The sequence below is a fragment of the Pristiophorus japonicus genome, chromosome 10 (assembly GCF_044704955.1).
Source record: "Pristiophorus japonicus isolate sPriJap1 chromosome 10, sPriJap1.hap1, whole genome shotgun sequence".
Lineage (NCBI taxonomy): Eukaryota > Metazoa > Chordata > Chondrichthyes > Pristiophoridae > Pristiophorus > Pristiophorus japonicus.
This window is the reverse complement of record NC_091986.1, coordinates 28,901,033-28,924,135: the sequence shown is the minus strand read 5'-3', so window position 1 is coordinate 28,924,135 and position 23,103 is coordinate 28,901,033. Positions and strand designations below refer to the sequence as shown.

General features: G+C 42.6%; 1 protein-coding gene across 1 annotated transcript in view; it reads left to right on the top strand.

Annotated features, from left to right (window-relative positions):
- pibf1 (progesterone immunomodulatory binding factor 1) overlaps nucleotides 1–23,103 on the top strand; it is a 155,306-nt gene that overhangs the window by 20,122 nt on the left and 112,081 nt on the right. The window contains exons 6-9 of the mRNA XM_070891392.1: nucleotides 3,679–3,812; nucleotides 7,799–7,907; nucleotides 10,348–10,529; nucleotides 12,935–13,060. Of these exons, the coding sequence (XP_070747493.1) occupies nucleotides 3,679–3,812; nucleotides 7,799–7,907; nucleotides 10,348–10,529; nucleotides 12,935–13,060 (551 nt within the window). The remainder of the gene's footprint in view (nucleotides 1–3,678; nucleotides 3,813–7,798; nucleotides 7,908–10,347; nucleotides 10,530–12,934; nucleotides 13,061–23,103) is intronic.

The following is a 23,103-nucleotide window of genomic DNA, read 5'->3' as shown; positions in this document are numbered from 1 at the left end:
TGGCCGGATCGTGGCTGCTGTTGGTATCCAGGTAAGTTCTTTTGCAGAATCTGCAGCGATGGCCCTTCCCTTTAAGGGAGGGAAGGAGCCTTCCAATGCGCCAGCACTGCCCAAGTATCGCCCCGCCTGCTGCCTCTTGCATCCAGGAAGGAAGTGGAATGCTTGATTGAGCACTCCACTTCCTTCCTGGAGTGCAAACATCTTCTTTAAGAGAAGGTGAGGGATGTTGTGACGTGCTCAGTGTGTCGCCCCGAGAGCGCACGGATGATTTTTTAAGTTAAAGTGCCCAACTCCGGGCTCTAGTGTCTGACTACCGCTGGGCGAAAAAAAAATCACTTAATTCGAATTAAGTGTCCCAAACCGAGTGCGGGGCAATTTCCCCCCCCCCCCCCCCCCCTTTCACTTTGTTCAGGGCCCAATCTTGCATCGGATTCAGGCTGCATTTACACTATCCATTTCAACATTCATGCAAAGCATAACTGCTTTTTGCTGATGCTATAGCTACAATATAAATGCATTCTATGATTCTGATCAAGTAAAAGGCAGTACGTTTCTGTCGGCATATTCCTATCTTTGTACTTCCTCCTTGTGTCCTGTCCAAGTTGAAAGTGTTTTTCAAGGCTCCCGATACTCTATTTGGGGTCCATCATTGCTGTCAGAACTACGAGGTGGCATTTTAGATAATCTTTTGCAAAGAGTAAAGTTTAGGTTCCAATCAGATGAGTTCCTTGTTGCAATAGGAAAATAAAAATCCTCCAGAAATATAATTTTATTAGGAATGAAAAGTACTATGAGTGACGCAATCATTCCTTGTCAAAGTCCTTTTAATAGGTGTGGTGATCTTAACTTCCTAAAATATTAGTCAGTGACTTGTTATACTAGCTATATATAGTTTGTTTAAGTTGGATGACAATGCAAACATTGGAATTTTGACCCATCACCTATATACATCCTTCTGCATCTCTTGTCCCATTCACTTTCCCTGCTGAGAATGCAGGCTGAGACCTTGCTTTTCAATCTCTGCCAAAGCAGCTCTACAGATGAGCATTAGGTGTAGAAAAGCGATGTGGTGTTACTTGCCATATTTATGGGAAAATTTGAACTCATTTGGCCCTTCATCTGAAGTCATGGCCAAGATAGAGAACTCTGCAGTGGAGGACATTTGAATATTGTAATATTACAGCATCCATGCAGCACCTTTGGGAGAGGGGAGGCTGAACGCAGAAGCATAAGCTGTAAGCACTCGTGTACAATAGTGTGTTGCATTACATCATAGATAAATGTTTATATCTCTATGATGTGATGGAAATAATTTTCTAGTGGTTTAACACATAGCACCAACTTCAAATAAGGCCAGAGATTTCTACATGGAGACTTTGTATATTGAAAGATTGAGGAAGACTGCATTTTCAGACACATTAAGTTTCGATGTTTGTGATTTAATCTGTCAATACTATATTTTGGTTTATCTGCAAAGTATTGTGGAGACTAGCCAGTTGTTTATTCTTCTCTGAAGCTTTGTCCCTCACTTTTGTTTGTTTTTGTAGCTACATTGTACAAAAATGTACTGCTAAATATTTTGCCAAGAACATAATTATGACCTGTTAAACATGCCTGAGTTTGTACTGGACTTATAAAGTTTTTTTTAATCATACTGAAGTGCTTATGGAAGTGGTGGAACAGTAAAACTGCAATTTTTAAAGCAACGAGGTTCAGGTCTTTCCTTAGTTATTCTCTTGGGTACAGTGGTGTTCATCACTCCCATAAGCAGTCTTGAATGTCTTGTATTTAGGGCTGTAACTGTACTGTCCAATATCTGACTGTACAATAGCATAAAGCAGGGGAATAACAATTGTACTGCCTGTGATCAGAACCTGTGCAAACTATTTGAATGTGTACCAAAAAAATACTTACTAAAATGAGGCCAGTTACGAATTGTTAAGCTGCTCTCCTTCATGGCATGTGAAAATGCACAGTTAGAGTTATGATCAGACTCACTTAATTCAGTCAATACAAATTGTCTTCCCGTAATAATACAAAATAATGAACAAGCTATGCTTCCCCATCAGTGGGTCATCTCACTTGACATAAACAGAAATAACTCCTACATGCTAAATTTCTGAGCCTTGCCTCTGCTGGATCTGAATGCTGTATGTGTGTCCCTGCCTCTATCTTCAATCTCCCCGTGTTCAGATACCTCCCATTAGATTTGAATATAGGGAGTATGATTAAGAAGTTTTCAGACGACACTAAAATTGGCTGTGTGGTTGATAAAGAGGAAAGTCATGGTCTGCAGGAGGATATCAATCTACTGGTCAGGTGGGCAGAGCAGTGGCAAATGGAATTTAATTCAGAGAAGTGTGAGGTGATGCACTTTGGGAGAGCTAATAAGGAAAGGGTATACACATTAAGCGGTAGACCACTTAATAGTCTAGATGAACAAAAGGACCTTGGAGTGCTTGTCCACAGATCCCTGAAAGTAGCAGGCCAGGTGGATAAGGTGGTTAAGAAGGCATACGGAATGCTTGCCTTTATTGGCCGAGGCATAGAATATAAGAGCAGGGAGGTTATGCTTAAACTTTATGATACTTTGGTTAGGATACTTTATGATACTTTTGTCACAGTTGTGGTGAGGCGGACTGGTTGGGCTGGGTGCTCTTTGCCTTTCCGTCATCGTTCATGGGTTTATATGTAACCTTTAGGGCTACTGACCAAGGGCTGTACGGCTCTTAGTCGGCCGGCGCAGACACGGTGGGCCGAAATGGCCGCCTTCTGCGCTGTAAATTTCTATGTTTCTAAGTGCCCGGAACTAGCACAGTGGGTGTGAGCTGGTTATCAATTACTGAGACAAGCTAATAAAATACTTGGGGCTAAAAATTCATTTGCATAGTGCCACCGTTAGCGCCGGAGAAGGCCGCTAACGGGCTGCTAAGCACCTACTGACACAGCGACGCACTGTCCTCGCCTCCCGAAAACTTCAGTGGAGCGATGGGGGCAGTGCTAAGAGGTAGCGCCACCCACGTGGTGGCATCATCAAGCGTGCAATGCCCCCTTGGCGCCGCAGCGGCAAAATTGAACTGGAACGCCTGCTTTACCAGCAGGTAAAGCAGGCGGTCCCACGAAGCAGAAGGTAAATGGCTGCAATCAACTTTATTAATTTTAAATTACATTACTGACCTGTTTGTACTGTTTGACTTACCTGCCTTGCTTTCTCTGCAGGTTTTGAGTTGGTCGACCTCACCTCCTCTTTAGGCACTAGGATGCCGGCATCCTCGCGCCACAACTTCAGTAGGCCACCCGCACTACCGCATCGTTAGTGCCCCAAGAGTGTGGATCACTTCCCTTAGCGCTCCACTCCCCTCTTGGGGCGCTAATAGTGAATATCCCGGTTGGAATCGACAAACATTGCCCCAATTTCTAGCCCTTAATGTTTACAGACTTTGAAGGCAGGTGGTTAAAATGCAAACTGTTATCTCAGTGCTTTTTAAAAACTTAGTAAATACACTATGATTTTAAAAATCCAACATTTAAGTTCAGCTCTTTTTTGAGACCCTTCCTGTGGAAAAATGGCCAAAAGTCCTGAAACATGATTATTATGCAATTTAGTTATGGGGAAATGCTAGATGTTTCAGGAACATTTATTTAATGCTCAACCTTTTCCACTCTTAAAATCTTTAGAGCTATGAATCCGAAAGGAGAATTCGCTCTGATCTCGAAGTCCGTTGTCAACGCCTCACGTTAGAACTAGCAGACAATAAGCAACTTAGTCAGCAAGCGGACTATAAGAGAGAGAATTATGGCCGGGTAAAGCAGTAAGTACACTCATTGTTAGTCTTTTTTGGTAATTTTATCTATGATTATGCATTTCTTTTGTGCACAACTTCAAGTATGGACCCAAAACCTGAAAGAGAAAAATAAAAATAGTAGCCATTTTCCAACTGACAAAACTCCACTTCTACTGTGATATGAATTGCACTTCACTTCCGTGAAATAGTTCTATACTCAAATGGTTTATTTTGAAAGCACAAATGGGGGCAGACATAAGAACTTAAGAAATAGGAATAGGAGTAGGCCATATGGTCCACCGAGCCTGCTCCGCCATTCAATAAGATCATGGCTGATCTGATCATGGACTCAGCTCCACTTACCCGCCCACTCCCCATCGCTCTTTATCCCTTATCGTTTAAGAAACTGTCAATTTGTGTCTGAAATTTATTCCATGTCCCAGCTTCCACAGCTCTCTGAGGCAGCAAATTCCGCAGATTTACAACCCTCTGAGAGAAGAAATTTCTCCTCATCTCTGTTTTAAATGGGCGGCTTCTTATTCTAAGATCATGCCCTCTAGTTCTAGTCTCCCCCATCAGTGGAAAGATCCTCTCTGCATCCACCTTGTTGAGCCCTCTCATAATCTTATACGTTTCGATAAGATCACCTCTCATTTTTCTGAATTCCAATGAGTAGAAGCCCAACCTACTCAACCTTTCCTCATAAGTCAACCCCCTCATCCCGGAATCCACCTAGTGAACCTTCTCTGAACTGTCTCCAAAGCAAGTATATCCTTACGTAAATATGGAAACCAAAACTGCACGCAGTATTCCAGGTGTGGCCTCACCAATATCTGATATAGCTGTAGCAAGACTTCTCTGCTTTTATACTCCATAAAGGCCAAATACCATTGGCCTTCCTGATCACTTGCTGTACTTGCATTCTATCCTTTTGTGTTTCATGCACAAGTACCCCCAGGTCCTGCTCTACTGCGGCACTTTGCAATCTTTCTCCATTTAAATAATAACTTGCTCTTTGATTTTTTTCTGCCAAAGTGCATGACCTCACACTTTCCGACATTATACTCCACCTGCCAAATTTTTGCCTACTCACTTAGACATTGGACTTCCTCAGGTCTTTTGGTTTGACACCATATTGGAGTTGCACGCCATGTGGCATTAAAGCCAAGTGGCATAAAGTGGTTTGCTTAACAATGTCATATCACTGCATTCTTGTGCTAGACTGGGTCCTAACTCAAGTTATGTTGTCACTTGTGTGCTGTTTTCCCAGAATCCTTAATGTAGGCTGAGGAGAAAATAAACAAATTAAATTACCCGGGAATTTATGTAGGGGTTAGCAGTCATCCTATGTTCTAAAGTTCCCATTTACTTTCGGTCTGTCAGCAATTGTTGTCTTAAACATCCAAAGTAGAAATTAGCACTGAGAAGCTCATTCCAGGGAGGGAAAGTAAAGCAGGTGGCACCCTGGAGCATAGCACCACGCGGCTATCCTGATTTTGGAGGACTGAAATAAAAGTATAATGTTTGTTTATGCATATCTTACAGTTTATACAATTTAAAAGTAATACCTAGGCATGACAGAAATAGTGCGACAAATGAAGTGTACCAAACAACAGGTGTACCGCGAGTTGGATGTCATGTATATTAGCAAATTCCTTATGGCATTGCACGTGATGAGTCAGAGGATTGACTGAAGTGTGATGTCTAAAGTGTGAGGCTTAAAGAAAGTGTGCGCTATGTAGAAGACTTCTAATATATGACAAGACATTGAACTTATGATGAATAATTATTCCTATGAATGGCCTTGTACTTATCTGTGTGTATACATAGCAGGTGAGCAGGTGATATTTTGGGCCCAAGTTTCCACACGCGCCTAGAACGGCGCAGTCCCGACCTGGACGCCCGTTTTTCGCGCCACAAAGTGCGCCTAAAAAAATCCTCGGTATTCTCCACCTACTTGCAGGTCCTCTGGCCCTCGGCGCAGCCAGCACGAGCTGTGGGGGGGGGGCGGAGCCAGGTCCCTGCGCTGAAAACAGTGCCGGGACCTCTGCACATGCGCGCTACAGTGGGCACGCAAGTGCAGTAGCTCCAGGCGCCGAACTGTGTGGGAGGGGCCCGAAGCACGCAGCCCCTAGCCCTGGCCGAATGGCCTCACTGGGGCTGCGTGAATAAGGCTCCTTCCACGGCCAGCTCCTGCTTCCCCCCCCCCCCCCCGACCAGACCCGACACCCGCTCCCCGCCTCCCGACCAGACCCGACACCCGCTCCCCCTCTGCCTCCGGACCAGACCTGACACCCGCTCCCCCTCTGCCTCCCGACCAGACCCGACACCCGCTCCCCCTCTGCCTCCGGACCAGACCTGACACCCGCTCCCCTCCCCCCCCACCCCTGCCTCCAGACCAGACCCGACGCCCGCTCCCCGCTGCCTCCGGACCAGACCCGACACCCGCGCCCCCCCCCCCCCCCGACTGACTCGACCCGACCCGCGCTCCCGCCCCCCGACCCGACCCCCCCCGCCCCCACTGGACCCGACCCGACTCCCGCTCCCGGACTGGATCCGACCTGACCTCCCCCCCCCTCCCTCTCTCCCTCTCCTCCCCTCCCTCTCCTCCCCTCCCTCCCTCCCCCCTCTCTCTCTCCCCCCTCTCTCTCTCCCCCCTCTCTCTCTCCCCCCTCTCTCTCTCCCCCCTCTCTCTCTCCCCCCTCTCTCTCTCCCCCCTCTCTCTCTCCCCCCTCTCTCTCTCCCCCCTCTCTCTCTCCCCCCTCTCTCTCTCCCCCCTCTCTCTCTCCCCCCTCTCTCTCTCCCCCCTCTCTCTCTCCCCCCCCTCTCTCTCTCCCCCCTCTCTCTCCCCCCCCCTCTCTCTTCCCCCCTTCTTCCTCTCTCTCTCCCCCCCCTCCCCCTCTCTCCCTCTCTCTCTCTCTCTCCCTCTCTCTCTCTTTCTTTCTCACCCCCCCCTGACCCCCCCCCCCGACCCGAACCGAACCTCCCCGACCCAACCCAACCCAACGCCACCTACCTGTAAATCTGGTGCTGGGGACGGGCCCTGCCCGAAGTCTCGGGCCGGCCCGTTCAGCCTTCGATCCCGAAAGGCCTGCCTGAAGCACTTTCACACAGGTAGGAAGATGGTTTATTTAATCTTTTCTTTGCTTATAAATGTTTATTCAGGTTGGATTTATTTGTATAATATTTGTATAAGTATAAATAAGGATTTATTATAGAATTTAATGACTTCCCTTCCCCCCCCCCACCTCGTTCTGGACGCCTAATTTGTAACCTGCGCCTGATTTTTTAATGTGTAGAACAGGTTTTTTCAGTTCTACAAAAATCTTCACTTGCTCCATTCTACTTTAGTTTGGAGTACGTTTTCATTGTGGAAACTTTCAAATCAGGCGTCAGTGGCCGGACACGCCCCCTTTTGAAGAAAAAATTCTGTTCCAAAGTAGAACTGTTCTACCTGACTAGAACTGCAGAAAAAAAAATGGGAAGAATTGCGATTTCGAAGATAGTCCATTCTCCACCAGTTGCTCCTAAAAGTCAGGTGCAAATCATGTGGAAACTTGGGCCCTTTGTTCCAGCAACGTCTTTGGTTCTGTTGAATCAGAATGTAACGAGTGAAAAATCAGTGGTACCTAATGTATATCAGTGATCTTCTGAAAGAGCAATCAAAGCTGATGAATCAACAAAAATCATGACCATAACATGACAAAGTTTTGACATATAATTCTGAAAATATAAATTATTGATAGAGCATTTTGCCATTATAAATGTTGACATGAAAACAACACTCAAAACTTGACACAGGAAGTAAGCTTAATGGGGTTAGGTAGTTTCAGCTATTTGCAAGAGTTCTAATGTACTAGAAATATCTATACACAAATAAAGACTGTGATAAAACCTCATGAAAAAGTTTGCCAAAGCTGCTTTATTTGATATCGGCTGAGTTTTAAGGGTGGAAAATGTATGTTTAACTCTGCACATATGTGCCTGGTCACATTCCATGTGATTTGTTTCAGAGAGAGGGATGCACTTGATCGGGAGACTTCAGAGCTCAGGAAAAGGCTAGAATTACTTGAAATCACACACAAGGCACAAACTAAGGAGAGAAATGACTTATCCAAAGAGGTATGTACATTGATATAGAAGTTTGCTGTCCTTACTAATCTTAGGGTTAATGTATCTTCTAACTCTTGCTGGATGTTTACTGACTCACTTTCTTCTTCATTTTATTAATTGTCGGGTAATCTAACAGGTACTACACTTTGTCAGCCTTTACTCAGTGGTAGCACTCGATCCTCTGAGTCAGAAGGTCTTCTGCTCCAGAGACTTAAGCACATAAACGAGGCTGACATTTTGGTGCAGTACTGAGGGATTGCTGCACTGTCCAAAATGCCATTTTTAGGTGTGATGTTAAACCGAGACTCCTCTATCAAGTGGATGTAAAAGTTCCCACAGCACTATTCAAAGAAGAGCGTGGGTTTATTCTGGTGTCCTGGTCAACATTTATCTCTCAGCCAACATGACCAAAGAAGTGTATCTGATTATTTATCTTATTGGTTCAAATAACCATTTTTCTGTCATTAATCAAATATCCAATTGGCTAAATATGAATGTACTAAAAGTTCAAAAAATATCCATGATGAATCATGAACCAGTTGGAAACCAATCAACAAAATGCTTATTTTTTTCCTAAATCTAGCATTCGTAAACCAGCAAGTACCACAAAATCAGCCAGAATTGCAGCTTTCACCCTGCTTACAAATCATTGTTCCATCACACTGTTTTCAGCCAATATTTTCATTATTCCCCCCAGTCCGTGTATTCAGCTAGAAATGGCACCATCACACAATTCAGAAAATATCAATACACTTAATTAGATAATTGGCTATTTTGTATTATGCCTGTCACATGTTTCTTCACTTTGGCCTACCCTTCTGTCTGTCTAAAGCCGAGCTTGATTTGTAAATTTCACCTGGGCTTTGGGTGTTGAGGATTTCCAGCTACCGTGGACAAATTCTGTACATGTGACAGATGCATCATGTGCATTATAGTTTTCATCCTGTTTCTGTGGGGTTGCTGTACTTGGAATACATCACAACAATGACAAAGAAAAAGACTAGGGGTTGTAGCTCATCTTAGCACTATCTGTCCGAGAGAAAGCAAGCTGTCATTAAAATTTTTTAATTTTTACCCTGTTTCTGGAGAAGTGAAACATCCAGAGTGTATGGTGATAACTGGGTAGAAGATTTTCAAGTAACTGTCACGCAGACAAAAAACCCCAAAAAATAAAATGGTTTAATTTTTACTTGTATTCCAAGGTAAAGATATTGGGTTGATTTTATATCCTTGTTGATGAAAGAGACTTGAATTGACACTAGATTTAGAGGGAAATGCTCATGAGGCACTTTGATGATGACCTCTAACATTGTGACTGAGTCAGTTCGCCCCAGATCATGAAAGAAAGAAAGACTCGCATTAATATAGCGCTTTTCACGACCAAAGCTTTCCAAAGCGCTTTACAGCCAATTAAGTACTTTAAAAATAAATTGTAGTCACTGTTGTAATGCAGGAACAAACATGGCAAATAATCACCTGTTCAGGTGTTGGCCATTGGATACTTAATGGTGGAAAAATCTTCCTTGCCATGATGCACCAACAATAGCTCCATCCAAAACAACAAATCTATCATTGGAGGTAGCGGGAGAATATATCTTTTATAATCATGGAAAACAACTAAGGAAAAAATTAGGATGGTTTTAGGGAGAGTGGAGGGAAGAATAAATAAAGTGCCTGCATCTTAATTAAATACTGCAAATTCACTGTTGGAGGTTGAGCAAAAAATAATATTGATAAATATCTGGGATTGAGAGGTGTTAGGGAGGGAAGAACAAGGGAAATGACTAGCTTGTTAAACAGATTTTGTAAAGTGACATATTTCATGCATACTGGGTCCAAAGTAAATGTCAACTTTTCTGGAACTTGGTACACACATGTGGCCACAATGCCAATCGATACTCGCCATGATATTTATGAACTAGAAGGGAGCATCTGATTTAATTCAAAAGTTCAGTTCGGGTTTGATTTGTACTATTGTGAAAAATGGTGATGTGGAAATGGTGCCACGTTCTAAAATTGAAAGAACCACAACCCTAACTTGTATAATCACTGAAAACCAAACCTGATCATGTATGTAAAACACCACTTTCCGCAAAAGCCAGCAAAAGTAACACAAATTACGTGCGTTTTATGTTCTATGTTGACTTGAAATGCTTTGACTGTTTTTAAATAGTCACTGTTCATAATTCGGTGTGATTTAAGAAATGGAGTACCTTTTGTGCAGATTTTAATATTAAATGTGACTAAGTAGTTGGTATAGAATTTGTAGTATTGATCTCACAATTTGAGTGCCGTTTCAGTGTCGGAAGTCTGGTTAATAACAACCTTGCTTGAAAATATATGACATCTTCGAATTTATTTGTCCGTTGATAACTGTTCAAATCATTAAAGAACACATTTAAAATTCAGTGACCTTTAATAAAAAGCTGTTTCTCTGTGCCCCACACAGGTGGCAGCATTCCAACAGTCTGTTAGTTTGCTGCAAAAAGATAAAGAATACTTGAATCGCCAAAATATGGAACTGAATGTCCGCTGTGCTCATGAAGAAGACCGTATAGAGCGCCTCCAAACTCACCTTGAGGAGGCAAAGCGAGCAAGGGAAGAAATGTATGAAAAATATGTCATTTCAAGGTATGTCATATTTTCTTAGATTTAGATTTTTGTATTAAAATGAAGGATTCTTTTTCAGTTCATTGACCTGACTATGCGATTTCATGGTTCAAAATGATTCTCAATGCCTTAGGACAGGAGACCTCCATTGCACAGCATCCCTTCCCTTGTCTAGTACAATCCAGCACTGTAATTTTCTGATGAAACACAAATGAGGTTGTTGTGAATTTGCTGTCACTTGTTTCAAAAGCTGTACACACAAGCATTCCAGTTTTTGCACCTTCATCACTGCCGTTATGTACGTTCCACTTCAATTTTCTTAATTATAGGAATAATCCTGTTGAATTTCCGTGAAGTCTCCGAGACACACGATGTTGATTTTATGAATGTTAAACAGATTATTGTGTAATACAGTGCTGTAAATTTATTTAACATTCCTGCAGATAAATAGTAGAAATAAAAAATGTTACCAGAGCGTGTCAAATCACAGGTCGTAAATTAGCTTGTGTTGCGTCATTTTGAATTATTAAAAAAAATTCTTCGAGAATATAGAATATAGAAAAATTTGAAAACCAGTGCTGTACAGTTTACACAGACTACCACATCAAGGTGTGCAATGAAGGTAAATTGAGATGACTTAATTACTTTTCCAAAAACTTGTATTTAATTTACAACAGTTTGCACTCTGCATAAGCTTTTATCTCAAAACCAGGAGGAGTAAATCATTTATAAACAAGACTTCAGAACCCTTTCTATTTAATTACTTCTGGAGTTGCCATGACATATTTTCCATTCTGTCAAAAGCCCTGAACCGATAATGTTAAAAGCATTTTTGTAATTTTAGATGTTAACTTTTAAACAATTTAAACTGTACAAACGTACTACTAATGTTATGGAAGTTTGTACAAAATGCTAGATTGTCTATTGAGCTCCACATATGCCTCTTAAAAATTGACATCTGGATTAATCATTCATTTCACATGACATAGTTTGGCGCAAGTCTTGATTTACCAGCTCTACCTCACCACTAGCTCTCTCGAGCCCTGCACTGCTTCTGTGTTGTCAGACTGCTTGTAAAATTTCCTCCAATTAATCATTGAGAAGCCATTGTCTTTGGCCCCCACCATGAACCTCGTTCCCTAGCCACCAATTTCACTACCCTCTCTGGCCACTGTCTCAGGCTGAACCAGACTGTTCGCAAATTATTTGACCCTGAACTGAGCTTTCGACCCCAAAGCCTCGCCATCACCAAAACCGCTTACTCCCACCTCCGTAATATCGCCCAGCAAAGTCCCTGCCTCGGCCTTTCTGCTGCTGGAACACTCATCTATACTTTTGTTATCTCCAGACTCGACTATTCTAATTCTCTCCTGGCCAGCCTCTCATCTTCCACCCTCCATAAACTTAAGCTCATCAGAAACTCTGCTGCTTGTATCCTAACTTGCATCAAGTCATGTTCACCCATCACCCCTGTGCTCGCTGACCTGCATTGGCTCCTCGATTTTAAAATCCTCACCCTTCTATTCATATCCCTCCATGGCCTCGCCCCTCCCTATCTCTGTAACCTAATTTATCCCTACCACCCTCAGAGAACCCTTGTGTTCCTCTACCTCTGGTCTCTTGTGCATCCCCCACTTCCTTCACCCCACCATTGGCGGCATTGTCTTCAGCCATCTCGGCCCCAAGTTCTATAATACCCTCTATCAACCTCTCCGTCTCTACCTTTTTCTTCTTCTTTCAGATCCTCCTTAAAGCCTAACCCTTTGTCCTAATGTCTCCTTCTTTGGCTTGGTGTCAATTTTTGTCTGGTTATGTTCCTGTAAAGCACATAGAGACATTTTGCTACGCTAAATGCACATTGTTATTGACTATCATTGAATTATTAATTTATTATGCAAAATATTGTACAAGGATTAGAAGTGTAAGAACAAGCCAATCTGATTGTAGGATGTGACCCATGATTATGCATTTTATTAGCCAGTGCAGCTTTTGTACCATGCTTAATTTAACATTTAATTCAGTTTAAAAGCTAAAATGAAAGACATTTTGATGATTTTATTAAATACCCTTATTCCACATGCCGCAAAGTATTCACTTATCAGCAACAGATTGGAAATAGATATGACTGAATGCTGATGTCTCTTTAAAATTTGTGTAAGAATCCATATTAAAAGAATGATTAAAATGAAGCAATAGTGTACACAAACTCTGTACACATCTTTGTTATAATTGAGAAAACTTTGAAACATATCACAAGTAAAATACTTGTATCTAACTTCACTAAATTTACATTAATATTGTTCTTCAGCCTAATTAATTGCTGTAAGTATTTTAGTTAGTTGTGACATAGACCTGTAGAATTTACCATTTTACTCTTCTTTTGATGTTGAAGATAAATATTGGAACACTTGAAATTTCTTTTAAAGGGACCACTACAAAAATGAATATGAAGACAAGCTTCGTCATGAACTGGAGCAGATCCGAGTGAAAACAGACCAGGAAATTGAGCATCTTCGAAGTGGCTCCAAAGAAATGTATGAAAGGGAAAACAGGTAAAGCATTATCCATAGTCTGTGAAAGAAGAGATTGAGTGAACTCCAATAGTTCCTACTCCGAAACTGCAAAGGAGCAGAGAAACAAAGATAAACAGCAACTCAAAACATCGGAGAACGGTGAGAGAGTTCTCTGACTCTTCATTCACAATGTGATGAGAGACTATCTAGTGTGTTGAGAACAATTTTAAGGCATTATTTATTCTCTAACAGTTCTGGGAACCACACCTGTCAGTATTAATGTGGAGAATTATTTATGAGATACTTGAACCATGCTTATTTTAGACAGCAGCTACTGGAGTATGTGGGGGTGCGAAGAGAGGATGGTTAGAAATATATCAACCAAGCTACCCACTGGCTCAGTAAGCTTATCCAGTGAGTAGTTGAGTGATAGAGACCAAGAAAGTCCTTGTCTTGGCTGATCTTAGCTGGGACACTAGTAGAGGTGTAACAGTTTCTCAGTAAAAACCAGCTAGGTTTCCCATTTCTGATTGCTGTTCAACAACTGCTGGCAGCACAAAAATGGACACTGGATGAAGGCAGATTTGCATTGGGCTTTTGATGTCCCCATACTAGCATGAGTTACTGGAGTGTAATTGACCCTTGTAGCTGTAACCCAGCAAGAATTCAATTCCTTTTCTGAAAATTTGCAAGGAAAAGAAATTCGGACCATGTTTTAACCAGAACTGACTGAAGAAGTTGTCGCCGCCATAAACTTGCCACCGATTCCATCCCTCTCCCTGGCACCTATTTGAAGCTGATCATCATCATAGGCAGTCCCTAGAAATCGAGGAAGACTTGCTTCCACTCTAAAAGTGAGTTCTCAGGTGTCTGGACAGTCCAATACGGGAATTACAGTCGCTGTCACAGGTGGGGCAGAGAGTGGTTGAAGGAAAAGGTGGGTGGGGAGTCTGGTTTGCCACACGCTCCTTCCGCTGCCTACGCTTGATTTCCGCATGCTCTTGGTGACGAGACTCGAGGTGCTCAACGCCCTCCTGGATGCTCTTCCTCCACTTTGAACGGTCTTAGGCCAGGGATTCCCAGGTGCCGGTGGGGATGTTGAGCACTTTATCAAGGAGGCTTTGAGGGTGTCCTTGAAACATTTCCTCTGCCCACCTGGGGCTCGCTTGCCGTGTCGGAGCTCTGAGTAGAGTGCTTGCTTAGGGAGCCTCGTGTCGGGCAGGCAGACGATGTGGACCGCCCAACGGAGCTGATCGAGCGTGGTCAGTGCTTCAATACTGGGGATGTTGGCCTGAGTGAGAACACTGACGTTGGTGCGTCTATCCTCCCAGTGGATTTGCAGGATCTTGCGGAGGCAACACTGGTGGTACTTCTCCAGCACTTTGAGGTGTCTACTGTATATGGTCCACGTCTTTGAGCCATATAGGAGGGCGGATATCACTACTGCCCTGTAGACCATAAGCTTGATGCCAGATTTGAGGTCTTGGTCTGCAAACACTCTTTTCCTCAGGCGACCAAAGGCTACGCTGGCACACTGGAGGTGGTGTTGGACCTCGTCATCGATGTCCGCCCTTGCTGATGGTAGGCTCCCAAGGTATGGAAGATGGTCCACGTTGTCCGTGGATTTTGATGACCGGGGGGCAGTGCTCTGTGGCGGGGTCAGGTTGTAGGAGGACCTTTGTTTTACGGATGTTTAGTGTGAGGCCCATGCTTTCGTACACCTCAATGAAGGTGTTGACGATGGCTTGGAGTTCGACCTCTGAGTGCGCGCAGACACAAATGTCATCCCATGACAGAGGATGGGATGACCTTGGATCTAGCCTGGAAGCAGCAACGGTTGAACAGGTTCCCATTGGTTCTATAGTTTAGTTCCACTCCAGCGGGGAGCTTGTCTAGAGTGAGATGAAGCATTGCAGCAAGCAAGATCAAGAAGAGCGTTGGTGCGATGACGCAGCCCTGTTTGACCCCGGTCCGGACATGGATTGGGTCTGTGGTGGATCCGTTGGTCAGGATCACGGCTTGCATGTCGTCGTGGCGCAGGCGGAGGATGGTGACAAACTTTTGGGGGCAGCTGAAACAGTCGAGGCTGCTCCATAGTCCCTCACGGTTGACAGTGTCAAAGGCCTTCGCGAGGTCAAAGGCGGCCATATACAAGGGCTGATGCTGTTCCCTGTATTTCTCTTGTAGTTGTCGCGCGATGAAGATCATGTCCGTTGTACCCCTTATTGGACACGATCTGCATTGCAATTCTGGGAAAAGCTCTTCAGCCACCGGGAGAAGATGATTGAGGAGGATTCTTGCAGTGACTTTCGCAGACGAACCAGACTGTTCGCAACCTTGGTGCCGTATTTGACCCCGAGATGAGTTTCAAACCATATATCCGCACCATCACTAAGACCACCGATTTCCACCTCCGTAACATCGCCCAACTCCGCCCCTACCTCAGCTCATCATCTGCTGAAGCCCTCATCCATGCCTTTTTTACCTCGAGACTTGACTATTCCAATGCACTCCTGGCCCGCCTCCCATCTTCCACCCTCCATAAGTTTGAGCTCATCCAAATCTCTGCTGTTGTATCCTAACTGACACCAAATCTCGTTTACCCATCACCCTTATGCTTGTTAACCTACATTGGCTCCCGGTTGAGCAAAGACTGGATTTTAAAATTCTCATCCTTGTGTTCAAATCCCTCTCGGGCCTCCCCCCTCACTATCTCTGTAACCTCCTTCATCCCTACAACCCTCCGAGGTTTCTGCGCTCCTCCAATTCTGGCCTCTTGCATGTCCCCGATTTTAATCGCTCCACTATTGGCGACCATGCTTTCAGCTGCCTCGGCCCTAAGCTCTACAGTTCCCTTCCTAAATCTCTCCACCTCTCTATCGCTCTTTCCTCCTTTAAGATGCTCCTTAAATCTGACTTCTATGATATTATCAGCCCTAATATCTCCTTATGTGGGTCAGTGTCAAATTTTATTTGATAACGCTTCTGTGAAGTGCCCTGGGACTTTTTACTATGTTAAAGATGCTATATGAATGCAAGTTGTTATTGTTGAAAGAAGAATGCACCATGTGGTGTTCCTCTATGAGCACTTAAGGTGGTCACATTCAATCTCCAATCTCTGTTGTTAGCCAATATCAGGGGGGGAAAAAATCAATTTGGTTTCCCCCTCCTGATCAGAACTAGTGGTCCAGCATCTGTGAATGCCTTCAGTGAAGGAGAACTAAAGAGAGAAAATTGGAGAAGGAGCCACCTAACAATGGTTAAGGGTGTCAGCTACCAGGGGAGGCCGTATCTTGTTTTAAGTTATCATTCTGCTTCTTCCTGTGCTTTTAGTTTGTGAAGGTGAATGTATTGGAGCATAATTTTAAGTTACAAGTGAAACGCTGATTAACTCACACATGATGTAATTTAATTTTTTTTCCACGACTAAGGTATTTTGCCCTAAAGAAGGTTTCCAAGAAATCTTTGTGTTTTGACATCATATGATAGCACGGATTCTTTCAAAAACAATATTTAATAATCATGATCAGAAAGGCATGCACTTCAAAGTAAACATTCTAAATACTCAGTAGACAGAGATGGTCATTTAGATTTAGATGCACAGACAGTACTGCCTTAGCTAATTACTTGATCACATTGAAGATGAATGCACAAATTATAAATTTAATTTATAGGCCAGATTACAAACTGCATGCAGTATTTAAATCTACAACTTCACTGGAAACTGAGATTATAGGCAAGTTAGACAAAATACACGCGTTGGAATCCGTATCTCATCAATAATTCCTGGTGATGTTTCAATTTATACAAATGATCAAATTCAGTCTTGTGCCATACATGGTAAGCAATTATGTAATTCACCATTTTAATATGCAAATAGTGTTAAATGAATTTCACCTAGGTATTGATAAGGTTTGTTGTTGCATTATTTAGTTTAATCATTTAGTGCATAGAGCTTTGAATGATCCTGTTTCAGGTATTTTAAAATGTTTGTGTTAGTAATGATTTTTTTAAAAAAGGATGAAGCTGAGAAATTCTTTTAAATGCAGGTTTTGAGGTGTAATATTTTTCAGTTCTTGCAAGTGTTTGTGGTAAAGTAGTCCAGCATATCATTCAGAGCATGGCATTACCTCTAATTTGTAAAATTGTAGCACATTTATAAATTAACAAAATAAAGTGCAATACAAACGGGGGAGGGGGGGAAGCTGCAAGTACTCAGCAGGTCAGGTAGGTTCTGTGGAGAGAGACATGAGTTACCGTTTCAGTTCGATGACCATGTAAAGTGCAGTGCATTACTGAGTCAGTGGACTCAAAATTGCCTAGGAATTGCTCCGTTTTTTTGGGAGCAACTTGATTTTTCTAGAGTATCTTAAAAATCCCCATTTTGCAAATTCAATTTGCGCCAGTGTAAGTGAGTTAGTTCGGATTTTTTTGGTTTAGTTTAGTTTTTTTCAAAAGGGGGCGTTACCGCCATTTAGGCCACTTTGGACAGCTAATAGTTACTCCAAACTAACTTAGGCCAGCGTATGTGGCCACTTGTGGCTGCACAGAAAACCCTTGCGGAGAGTTAAGAAATCAGCGCAGGTAGGTACATCGGAGGCCAGCAGAACTTAATGACTTGACGAAAGAATATGAATAGGATCAAACAGCTATACAGGACATCATATGACAAACTTCGCAAAGGTAATTTACTATACAACAGAAGCATTCATGGAAGCTTAAACTACAAAAATAAAAGAAGTAAAGAGACAAAACATATTTACATAATTTTTTCAAAATATCCAAATAAAAAATAGAAGTATCTCCTGCTCGTAATTCTTATCTTCTTACGTTCTCCCAGCTGCCTAAGCTCACCCACCATCAGCCCGCCCCTTACAAACAACCCTACTTCCCAGGGTCAGGGATCAGACCCTCCAGGATCAGAACAGCACCCGGGGTCAGATATCGGACATGTCTGGGGATCAGATCTTCCCTAGAGGTCAGGGATCGGACCGCCCATGGAATTGGAACTCCCTACTCCCATGGGGTCGGTGATTGAACCCAGCCTGCGGTTCGGAATCCACCCAACCCCCCCCCCCGGATCAAAACTCCCCTGCCCCTGGGATCAACCCCCCCTCCGCCCAGGATCAAAACTCTCCTTCCCCCCGGGATCAAAACGCTCCTCCATCAAACCCCCCCCCCCCCCCCCTCCCAGCGGATCAAAACTCCCCGGCCAGAATCGTGGGAGATTTTTTCGGTGCGGTTTTCAGCCCCACAAAGTTGGCGCATCTCTAGTGAGTGTGCCGAAAAAAGGGGTGGGCCAAATTTGAGCCCTTTGTGTGGACTCTCTGGCAAATCTTTTGCACCATATTTGCAGGTAAATACATAAATTCAAAATCATGCACAAGGAACCTGGACATTGCCTTTAAAATCTTAATCATGCAACTGGCCCCAGTTACCAAACATTTCCCACCTCTGCCCCACCCCAGCACACCTACCTCTGAACTCCTCATCCAAGCTTTTGTCACCTCCTGATTAGCCTATTCCAATGGGCACCTAACCAGCCTCCCATCCTCCACTCTGTGTAAATTTGAGCTTATTCAAAACTTTGCCGTTCAGATCCTACCCGGGAATAGGTCCTGCTCAGGGTAGGTGTTGTAGCCAATATTTATCCCAAAACCAACATTACTAAAATAACAGATGATCTGGTCATTTTCCCATTGCTGTTGGTGGGAGCTTGCTGTGTGCAAATTGGCTGTCGCGTTTCCTCCATTACAACAGTGACTGTACTTCAAAAGTTCTTCATTGGTGTCCTGAGGCTGTGAAAGGTACTACATAAATGCAAGTCTGTCTTTATTTTTCATCTATCGCCCCTATCCTTGCTGACGTGCATTGGTTCCTGCTCCTCCTATGCTTCCAATTTAAAATTCTGATTCGTGTAATTAAATCCTTTAATGGCCTTTACCCCTTCTTATCTCTCTAACCTCCTCCAGGCCAATAGCACATCCCTCTCGAACTCTCTGTTGTTCTGACTCTGGTCATTTGTGCATTTTCTCCTCCGTCCCTTTGCCACACCATTGGCACCCATGCCTCCAGCTCTCTGTTCCCCAAACACCAGAATTTCCTCCTATAATGTATGCACCTGTGAGTATGCTCACAGTTTTGTAGAGCTGTTGACTTGAAAGTGGCTTCGCCAGTCACGTGATGTTCACAAGACTCAATAAAACCCCAGCCCGTTGGGTTTGGTAGATCCACGACTAGGCAGATGGTAGTGAGCCTGGTGGATGAACTGGTAATGTGTAGTGTGATTGTTAAATCTTTTGCTAATAAACTAACTAGTTCTTAATAGCAATGTGTTGCTATGAATTCTTTAGTAAAGAACCCATGAAGCAAATACATTACACCTCCCTAAACCCGGCTACATTTCCAGTTCCCTCTCCTCCTTTAATACTTTCCTTAAAACCCATCTCTAACCACCTTTTAGTCGTCCCTCTCAATCTCCTTTGCCTAGATGTCCATTTTTGTATTATTATGCCTCTGTGAAGAGCCTTGGGATGTTTTTCTATTTTATAGTAAAAATGCAAGTTCATGTTGTTTATGAATAAATGTTCGTCAGAAGACCAAGGAACTCCCCTACCCATCTTTGAATATTGCCATGGGAGCTTTTGCGTCCACTGAATAAGCAGACATAGCCTTGGTTTAACATCGCATCCAAAAGCTAGCAACTCTCACAATATAGCACTCCCTTAATATTTCACCAATGTATCAACCTAGATTATGAGCTCAAGTCTTTGGAGTCGAGCTTGAAGCCACATCCTTCTGACTCACACAAGGATGCTACCAACTGCAGCAGGCTGACACTTGTAATGCTCTTCAGCCTAATGTCCATTTTACTTGTAGAACTTGTAATGCTCTTGGTCTTATGGCTGGTAAATTAAGTAATTTACCTGATACCCAGTAGAGAGTTAGAGCAGTAACCCTTGACTTTTGGTCAGCTGCTGAACTGGATAACAACATAAGAATAAAGTTATGAGCAAAGGCTGTTCACATCTAATTTGTTCTGCCTTGCTAAAACTCAGCATTTTTTTTTAACCTTGATCAATTTCAAACTGAAAACAACGATCTGTTCTTTTTTGAATCAGAAATTAATTGGCCCCGATTTTGTATTAGAAATAACTAACTGCGAGGCTATCGGTGCTCACCGTTGTTGAGGGGCAAATCGGATAGCAACTTCTAGTGTCTGCACATGTGCAGTTAAATGCAGAAATCTGGAAGTTGCTGTCCGATTTTCCCTGCTCCTCCAAAAGATGCGCTATTCCGGTACCTCGCTGAGAAATTCGGCGGTCAAATACATGAAGGGTGTGAAATTGTGGTACTTACCACTAGATACCCACTGAACACACCAGAAAAAGTAATGGCTTGATCATTCAAATGTGAGTGCATTTTTAATGACATGGTAAGTCTTATTAACTGCCAAACAACCTCTCTGGCACTAAAAAAAATTACTTTTACAAGTGTTAAGTTTCATTCCTTTAGAGTTCAACTATTTTTGGAGATTTTAGAAAAAATGTTTAAAAAAAAAAATTACTTTTTTATCTGTCTCTCTTAATCTCATCTTTCTTTCCCTTTCTTTATTTTGCTTTCTGTGCATGATTTTACATTGAATTAGATATTCTAACTGTTTTAGATTGCGAGCCTAAGTGAGAAATCTTCAATCTGATTTGTTGAAGAGCCTCGCTATTGTTTACCTGGTCACACAGGTCTTAGATCCCCTGTAGTGGGCGCCGCGCCCTTCATTTTTGGCAGTTTTCTCGGCAGTACAGCTATTTTTTGGTGAAAAGCCGCCGGCGAAAGTTTCCTCTTTATTTTTTAAAAGAGTTCCGCCCACATTTTGAGAAGACCGCCAAGTCACAACCGCCCACATGCACCGCCGAGAAAACCGCCAGGATCTTAGTTTTGCCTCAGTGGAGGATCCATACAAACCGCCCACGAAAAGCTGCTGAAACAGGGCGGTAGGTGAGTACCCTGCAAAGAATGGTAAGTTAAAGGTTTTTTAAATTATTTTTATGTTTCTAAAACGGTAATTGTCTTGAGAAGGTTTCATAACTTTATTTTTGTTTAAGTTTTCCCCCCTCCCTAGGCCCAATTGCAGCCTCGGATTAAATTTTAGAACTTACCGTCCATTCCGGTAAGAACCGCCCGTTTCACCTAGTTTCGCCTTTAACCGCCGAGAATATTGGTGCAAGATCCATTTTTTCGTCGGGCGATATTTTTTTACCTTAATTATGGAACGTTTCGCCAGCGTTAGTTGCAGGACGTTAGCATTTTTTCTGGGCGGCAATCAGGCATTGAGGGGCTTTAGGGAAAATCTAGCCCAAGTTGCAGCTCAAAACCACAAAAAGTCTGTGGGCAGTTGTAAGCGTAATAAACAGTGAGCGGCGTTCATTCGCCGCTGACCTCAAAATCTGGGTCTTTTTGAATGCTTCGTATCAAATCTATATTTTCTGCACTAGATGGCAGTCTGATTTGTAAGTTGAAAATTCATTCCTTTGCTCACAGCTTGCTCAGTTTAAAGTTATGTCTTTTATCCTGATATCCACCTTACCTATTTGATTGACATTTAAAAAAAAAAAACTAGAATTACATCCCTTTTTAAAATAACTTCTTTTTCTTAGCTTCTCTTCACATTCGTATATCGAAACTTTGACTTTCTCTGAATCCTTTTAACGATCTCTATCTTATTTATGGTGACGATACCTGAATACAATACTTGGCATTTGTTCTCTGGAATACTTTATCGAGTATCAGTAACACTCCTTGGATTTATATTCTACAAATCTGTTTACATTTTTACAACAATTTATTTGCCTTTCCAACTGTCACCATACACTTTGTGTTTGGTCAACGATTACACCTGGATCTTTTTCTCAGAGGCACAATATGTGTTGATATACCTTATATATTGAATTTTTGTTACCGTTTTAGTGCCAATATGTTGCCCTGCAGTTGTCAATGTTGAACGCAACTTAGAATTCATTCTGCCCAGTTGCTTTCCTCTATGTCCTGTTTCCTGTGAAAGCAGACTTTCTATTTGTGACGATAACAATCTGAACCTTTTGTTTAAACTTACTATTCCACTGCTTGCAATAAATCTCAAAAAGGTTTGGTGCCATTTTCTTTTTTTAAAAAATCTCTTATTTTCCCCCCTGTTCCCAACCTTCTCCCACTAGCAATATATATATGGCTACTCGGAGTTGCACCAAAGTGCTGATGATAGATTATTTATGACTTTTTTCCTCACACTATAACAATGAAATGCCCAACATTTACTCAGTACCTTCTGTCAGCCTAGCTTAGATCGAGCATTTGCCATGAGCAAGGGGAGCTACAAGTCCACACCCTAGAGAATTATGGTGCAACATGTTAGTACACTGATGTACTACTCCACTACATTACTCATTTTAATGGCTTTTCCAAATATTACATAGAGATTATCTTCTGATCAACTGTTAGTCAAACAGGATTCTCTTTCAACCTAAATGTGTTCCTGTCCTACCAGGTATGCATCTCTTGCCTCAAAAAAATGTTAGTGTTTTGTAGTTATGTCCGAGAGGAAAAAATGTAATGAGTCATGGAGTTCAATAGCCATAAAGCATAACAGCATATTTTGTAAAGGTTAATAAAAAGATACAATGGCCAAGATATTGCAATCAAAATAACGATGAGGCCACTAGTGCTCACCATTATTATGAAGCATATCGGACGTACGCATATGCGCAGTTAGCCGTGGAAATCCGAAAGTTACGGTCTAAGTTACCCTGCTCCTCCACAGGCTGCATTGTAGCAGTACTTTGCCGATAGGCTCGGCATTGAAATCAGTGTAAGGGCAGTGAAGTTGAGGTACTTACCCATAGTGACCCACTAATCATGCCAGAAAAATGTATCTTTCGGTCTCTTTTATCTTTCTTAATCCCATCTTTCTTTCCCAATCTTTATTTTGCATCTGTACGTGATTTAAATCTAATTTATAATTTCTGGTTTGTACTTCCTGGTTTAGATTGCATGTTTCAGTGAGGATTCTTAAATCTGATTAGTTGAGCATC